The sequence below is a fragment of the Rhinatrema bivittatum genome, chromosome 1, assembly GCF_901001135.1.
Source record: "Rhinatrema bivittatum chromosome 1, aRhiBiv1.1, whole genome shotgun sequence".
NCBI lineage: Eukaryota > Metazoa > Chordata > Amphibia > Gymnophiona > Rhinatrematidae > Rhinatrema > Rhinatrema bivittatum.
In genome coordinates this window covers 20233260-20240546 of record NC_042615.1, presented here as the reverse complement: position 1 = coordinate 20240546, position 7287 = coordinate 20233260, and the positions used below count along the sequence as shown (strand labels likewise).

The 7287-nt window shown below is 47.5% G+C and overlaps 1 protein-coding gene across 2 annotated transcripts; it reads right to left on the bottom strand.

Annotated features, from left to right (window-relative positions):
- Nucleotides 1-1743: 1743 nt before the first annotated feature.
- On the bottom strand, nucleotides 1744-5082 carry LOC115085600 (histone H2A, sperm-like). 2 transcript variants are annotated; one of them, XM_029591946.1, is made up of 2 exons: nucleotides 4930-5082; nucleotides 1744-2402 (listed from the first exon to the last, which is right to left on the bottom strand). In XM_029591946.1, exon 2 carries the CDS (start codon nucleotides 2388-2390, stop codon nucleotides 1977-1979), a length of 414 nt encoding a protein of 137 aa, XP_029447806.1. In that variant the 5' UTR covers nucleotides 2391-2402; nucleotides 4930-5082; the 3' UTR covers nucleotides 1744-1976. The 2 variants fall into 2 exon arrangements, with proteins under 2 accessions (XP_029447806.1, XP_029447721.1); XM_029591861.1 differs by lacking the exon at nucleotides 4930-5082 and adding an exon at nucleotides 3105-3176.
- Between the last annotated feature and the right edge of the window lie 2205 nt (nucleotides 5083-7287).

Genomic DNA, 7287 nt, shown 5'->3' with positions numbered 1-7287 from the left:
CCCAGCCGGTGTGCCCTCTCAACACGCAGGGGCCCGTGCGCCGTGGTAAGGCCCAATTCCTTGGTGAGCCAGCCCTCCAAAAATGTCACAAGCTCTCGATCAGGTATAGACTCCGGGAGGACCAGGAAACGCAAATTTGAGCGGCGAGAGACCGGTTTTCCAGGTCCTTCCAGACGGTCTGCCTGCTTCGCCACCACCAGTTTTAAGGCCGTCACCTCTGCCTCCACGTTTTGCGCGCCGTCTTGAAGATCGGAGACTCGCTGCTCCAACGTCGAAAAAACGGGCCTCGCAGCCCGCAAACGCCGCGGCTAGCTCGGTGAGTATAGTGGAAATACCCTTCAGCTCCGGACCTAGTAATTCTGATATTGCGGCCTTGATTTCAGTGATCGCCGCTTTGGTAGGTGGGGGCGGGGTGGCCGGCGCCATGTTGCTCTGCACCTCGGAGCCACGCGGCTTGTCCTTCTCCTTATCTTTTTGTTTCAAACGGGCCGCCATGGCGCTCCTCTGAAGCGGCGTGAGATCAGCACAGGTTCCCCAAGGTCCTGGATTGAATTTAAGCCAAAATAGCCGTGGATGAGGCTGGATGCAGGAGGGTCGGCGCTGCGAGGGAAAAAATCACGGCTTTCCCCTGCACTGCATCACGTGACCTCCCCAGAACCCATCTAATGTGAGCCTTAAGTCTGGTCTCTTGTTGAACAATAGAATTACAGCCCCAGCCAAAGTGACTTAACTGCTGGGTTAAGAGAATCCATCAAGGAATATAAAGTAAAGAAACATGAAAAATGCCACTGCAGTAACTAGCCCATCATACAATTTTGGACTCACGCACCCCTACAAAGGAAGAAGCTGACCTGGGACTCCTGCTCGGGTTTTGTTATGGCAGTGAGGCACCAAGCCTGTCCGCTTTAATACAGAGATCCTTAAGGACTGCAGCCTAGTTGGTTTTCTGGGAGAAAAAAAAAAAAGATAGGCATGGAGTTTGCCTATATGCCTCCCTCCTGAATATCATCAAGTCCAGTCATCTTTTTTAATCCCTTTCTTCTCCTGCAAGCATCCTCTGTGCTTAGTCCATGTTTTCTTAGAATCCAATACTGTCATCTCCACAAGGAGAGTCCTTACTCCTAGACTAGACATGGTAGTGGATGCATCTCAGTCTACTACCTTTTACCTTCATCCCAGAGCCATCTTTTCCATTGAAAGAGACCCAACACCTGTGCTCTTGTACCTTGGAAATAATTAGATGTCTATTGTATTGCTGCTTCCCCTCCAGGGTATACATGTTTAGATCTTCAAGTTTGTCCCTACATATTTTAGGATTAAGACTGACGACACTGTTAGTGGCTGTCCTCTGGGCCAATTCTTGTTTATATCTTTTTGAATTATACCAGTACTCCAAATGAAGTCTTTCATCACTTACAGGAGGCATTACCCACTTTCATGCACTCAATTTTTGTGCTGGCACCATTGGCTACCTTAAGATCAGATAGGATCACACCCTATCCCAAAGGGTGCATACAAATATACCCCAGTGCAGAAATCTGGACTGGGGTGCAGATCTTGGAGGAGCAAGTTTGGGATGCAAGGATGAATGAGTTTAATCCATTGATAAGGGTTCACCACATAGCCTGTCCTAAAATAAGAATCTAAGGGGCAAGTTAATGGATTGAACCAGGCTCTGGGTGAAAAGCTGTATGCAAATTTAAGATATTTTCTATAGATTTTACAGGAACAGTTTAAACAAGGGACAGGATAATTACAAGTTCAGCTTTATTATAATTTATATCAAAGAATAAAAACCAAGTAAAATTTTGGCATGCAAGTGCTTATGATACAAGTATCTACATTCAGTTTAGAACTTGGCACGAGCTTATGCTCTGGGTTCCATTAATACCATGATTATAAAGCTAAAATCTTTATAAACACTGTAGAGAAGTCCTCCACTTGGGTTTGCTTAGGTGGTTGGACTAGCAGTAAGCTTAGAATTCTTGGGACTCTACAGTTTTCTTCTCCTGAGCTGATGCTTTTGATGTCTTCTTAGGGACAAGTTTAGCTTGAATGTTTGGCAAGACACCTCCCTGGGCAATGGTGATGCCATCAAACAGTTTGTTAAGTTCCTCATCATGCCTGACTGCTAGTTGCACGTGCCTTGGTAAGATCCTAGTCCTCTTGCAGTCTTTTGCAGCATTCCCAGCCAACTCTAGAATCTCTGCCGTGAGATACTCCATCACTGCTGCTGCATACACCGGAGCCCCAGAGCCAATCCTGTCAGCATAGTTTCCTTTTCTCATGAGACGGTGGATACGGCCCACGGGGAACGCAAGACCTGCCTTGGCTGACCTGGACTTGACTGCAGCTTTGGTTTTCTGAACAGTCTTCCCATGCTCAGACATCGCAATGTTGTACTACAAAAAGAGGAGAGAGAGAGAGCATGAGATCATGTTACAATGTAGAACATTTCTCCAGCTTGGGAAGAAAGTGCAGCATATTATTTGCTGAGAAAGCCTATTAGCTCCCAGCTCAGTCTCAGATCTAAGTGCTCAGCTCAGTTTAACCATGCCCTGACTTGAAGCCCCCAAACCTAGCAAAATGGCTGGAACATACCATAGCAGCTTCTGAAATACACCCTGGATCTGACCAGTGTTAGGCAAAGAAAGTCCCACTTGCCAGGAGTTGCAATTCTACATCCACAGCTTCAGGCCAAAAGGGGATGCTGAAGCCAGGCCTGGGAGTTTAACCCAAATTTTATATGGACTGGTGCCAGAGATACAACAATGTACGTAGAGGAAAATTAGATTGATCCACTGTAGAGGGAAGATAAAGGCAGAGCAGATGGCCACTGGCAGCTGATTGAATTGAAGAATAGTGATATGAGACATCTTGACTTACTCAACCACATAGCTAAACTTAAACTTGCAAAACAAGTTAACAAAAAAAAAAAAAAAAACAAAACCACCTCATTCTAAACAGGAATGGCTAGACATGACATGCCAAGTTATTCCAGTGTCCCTGTCCTAAAGGATTTTTTTTTTTTAATTTAGATTTGGATGGGAGGACTGCCCCAAAACTAATCTACATTTTAGTGAAGAAATTCAGGATGTGCTCACCTTCCCCTCAACTGAAGTGGGGACAGTTTTTCTGAGTCTCTGCAGCAGTAATAGCATATCCAAGGACAAAAGGCCTTTGTCCTATCAACCTGAAGCTCAGTTCCCAAAGTGGGGTGCACATGTTACTTCTGGTCTGGAATTAAGCACTTAAGTGTGTCACCATAGTGAGTGCAGTACCAGCGATGCAGGTTAGTGCTCAGCTAATGCACTGAACAGAGATCATGAAGGAGAGCATGTGCTGCTGTTTCGTTACAGAAATGAAGTTCTGTAATTACAGGGCAATTAACATGTTGGTATAACAAGATCCCTTGGACTATATAGGTACCTTCCTCTCACCCTACCACTTAGATTGTTAGCCTCAGAGCAGATCTTTCTAACTTTGTGGTAGGCACATTGGATAAGGTTACTGTCTATGACTGGACAAGGATGGAGCTTCCACTATCATCTAACTTAAAAACCAGGGGGGGGGAGTTAAGATGTCAACTTCCATGGTTTTTCTCAATGCAGAAAGACAATTTATTTCATTATTTAGAATAAGGAAGTATAGCTTTAGAACAAGGACACAGTATCCTTAAACAGAAGCAACCAAGTCTATACTTGTTAGCAGAATAGATGTATGGAATGCTAAAGGGAATCCATACAATCACACCCAGATTCGCTTTGATTGATAGGGGTGGGAGTAGCTAAGTAGCAAAGCTTAAAAAGTAGTAAGAACAAAAAGTAGTACACAGGGGCAGCCATGGTGTTCAAATAGATAAAGATTAGCACAGTCACTGCACACTGAAGTGGTCCAGTTATGCTTCTTGTTCACTTACCATTATCCCACCTCTTTCTAGTTCTGGAATCTTAAGAGTTCACTTAAGTTGTGACTTCTTAGGTGCTCAAAGCTGAAGTGGGCTAGGCTCATAGTTTTACAAAGCTGTATTGCATGGCTCTAATGTGAATTTTAAACTACACCTTTTTCTTTTGTGTAAAGCTGTGAGATAGGGCTTTATCATGCATTGGGATGTTTTTGCTCATGGCTAGTTATCAGGGCTCTCCTACAAGGAGAGAAACAACAAGAGCAAGACTAGCCACAATGCCCTCACACAAGATAGGTATTTATAGCCCTATGGGAGGCCCACCTAGTCACTGAGGTGAGGTTTAGGTATTAGTGTAGGAGTTAGGGGGCACTGTGACATTCAGAGTGAGACATACAAACAGAACAGTGCTCTCTTGTGAAGATTTGATGACCTTTGGAGTGAGGACACTCACCCAAAGATGAGATTTGTGCAATGTTCTCTCAACCTAGCTTGATGTGACCCAGAGGTAAAAAGCTGCCATACTGGCTAACAGAGACCTCACCCCTGCCTAGAGAAAGGCACAGGAACATTCACAAGCATAGGAGGTATGAAGAAGAGAAGGCAGGTTAGAAGTGCCACATTTGACAAATTTAAAAAAAAAAAAGCAGGGGGAGGGGGATTAAGAAACTCAAGTTAGAGTAGGACATTTATTTTAACAGAGCATTCACAAGAAACTCCCTTAACATAAGATCAAGTCATACTGATAGAGAAGGTATTATTATTATTATAATAAAGAGCTCACAGGAATCCCTGGAGGAGTTGTGTCAGGATGACTTGTTCCACCCAAGACAACAAGTCTCAAGAGAAAGAATCACCAGTACAGAACTAGAAAGTCCCAACTACCCCTTACAGTATATTGAAGCCTGCTGCACAAAGTGAGCACACCCCAAAACCACACAACACTTTATCAAGACATCTAAGCACAGAAATTAAAGCCATTTGCAAAAAAAACAAACAACTAAAATTAAGACACAACCACTTACCTCAAAAAACCACCCCCACACCAACTCTTCAAGATCACACTATAAATAAACTCCTCAAACCACCCTTTTGCTCTGCTTCTTTTAACTGCTAGAAGGTCCCCATTCTTATTAGCACCTCTAACAAAATCAACACATCATCCTCGCCTTTCCCCTACCTCTAAAGTGTTACATGAATTGGAGAGGATTATGGTTAAGGTTGCTGCCACCTGAACAGAGTCAGCCTTAACAAGGTAATCAGTCTTGACTGTCTTAGACCAAATCCCAATGCACTCTGGGAATTGTAGTCTTGTAATTTTGTTACTGGCACAAATGCTAGTAGGATCCACTGGCTTATCGGTCTAGGGGTATGATTCTCGCTTACGGTGAGAGAGGTCCTGGGTTCAACTCCCCAACGAACCCTTGCCTTTGTATGTGTGGAACTCCAGGAGAAGGCTGATACTAGTCACAAATGCTAGTAGGAAACACCACCTATGACTTTATTTTCAGTCTTTTTCTGCGTACCCTGCGGGATGCAGGGGCGCACCAGTTGTATTTTTCATTTTGAAGGGGGGACGGCTACCACACCTTCCCCCCAGTTCTACTTCATTTTGGGCTGAAATAGGACAAATGCTAGTAGGAAGACTTGGAGGTGGTAGGCACTGAGGAAGGTTGGTCTCAGCGCCTGGGGCTATGAGTTTGAATCCCACTTAGGGAGGGAGGTTGAAAGTGAGTACTAGTCAAGCTTTTTAGGCTAGGTGCTCTCTTGCTCTCTCTCTCTCTTAAATCAGCCCACAGCCTACCACAAATGCTAGTAGGTTCCTTCTCTGCCTCAGTAACAGGTCCCTTGCCTTCATTCAAGATTTGAAAAGAAGTTGGCCACGGATGCAAAAACTCACAAATGCTAGTAGGGGGTGCTGGACATCAGATGCAGAGACTACACCCTGCTTCTCCAGGCCTTGCGGAGATTCCTGTACGCAGACCCGCCTCCGCAGTGGCGCCCGTTGGGGGCCTTTTTCCTCCAGCAAGTGGGCGGGTTGCGGTACGACTGGCAGCTCTTGGTGATAGACAGGGAAGTGTACGCTCACGACTTCCCTGCGCTGCCGGTCTTCTACCAGGACATTTTCAAAGCCTGGAGTGTGGTCTCCGGAACACGAGACCCCTCGGGGCCCCTGAGTTTGGAGATTCCAGAGGAGCCCCTTATTCACAACCCCGCTCTGGTTGTGAATGCCCTGGGCTCCCCTCAGGTGCGCCGATGGCTCATAGAGTCCGGGACCACACGGGTCGGTGATCTCCTGAGCACAGACCGGCGATGTTGGGTGACCCCAGAAGTGCTGGCCCGGCGCATGGGCATGGGGCACCCGTACGTAGCCGGTCGTCTGCTCAGGGAGATACGGGGCCTTTTTACCCCCGACCCCTCCAGCCTGTACGAGGGGGGTCCTTCAGGCCGGGAGACTCCCCCCCTGCCCGTCCCTCCCCCTATTCTCCCGGACCTGCTAATCGGCCCACCGCAACATCTTCAAGGACCCCCTCGGCCTCCCTGTCCCCCGCCCCCCAGCCTCAGTCGGCTGGATATGCTCCAGCAGCTGCCGTTCCAGGAAGCCCCGAAGGCAGCGGTCAACCTACTGGTACACCACTGGGTGCACCAGAGTACCCTCCTTAGCCACCCTGATACACCATGGCGGAGGGTGCTGGGCGGTGCGCAGAAGCCTCGGTGGGAACAATTCTACTCCGAATTGATCCCCAAATCCACCGGGGATATCAGTTGGCGCATCGCCCATGGGGCTATCGCTACTGGGGGACTGCTGGAGCGTATCCGGGGCTCGGGAGGAGGGTGTGAGTTCTGCGGGGAAGAGGATACACTGGAGCACATTTTTCTCCGGTGTCCATGGCTGACGACCTTCCTCGCAGACCTCAAAGCCCTCCTCCTCAGCTTCTGGGTCCATTTTAGTCCGCACCTCTTGGTCTTTGGTCACATCACCGCCAAGAACCCCAGGATGAGAGCGAGAGACTGCCTCATCAATTTCCTTCTAGCCACCGCCAAATAGGTTATCCACCATTCCAGAATAGCGGCGATGGATGGCGGTACACAGACAGCCTGTTGGCCCATCTTCTGCGGTGTTGTGCGGACCAGGCTAATGATGGAATTTGAGCATGCTGTGGCAGCAGACAGAGTCCAGGAGTTCATCTGGCAGTGGGCGTGCAACGATGGACTGTGTACAGTCACCCCTGGACCTCAGCCTGCCCTAACAATCCAGCTGTAGGCCGCATAGGGGTTCCTTCCCGAGGATGCATTCTAAAGCTTCCTGTATCTCGTTATTGAAAAGGTTGGAACCTATGTCAGGGCTCGTTTGTCCACTCATGCAATATCTGTCGCCTGCC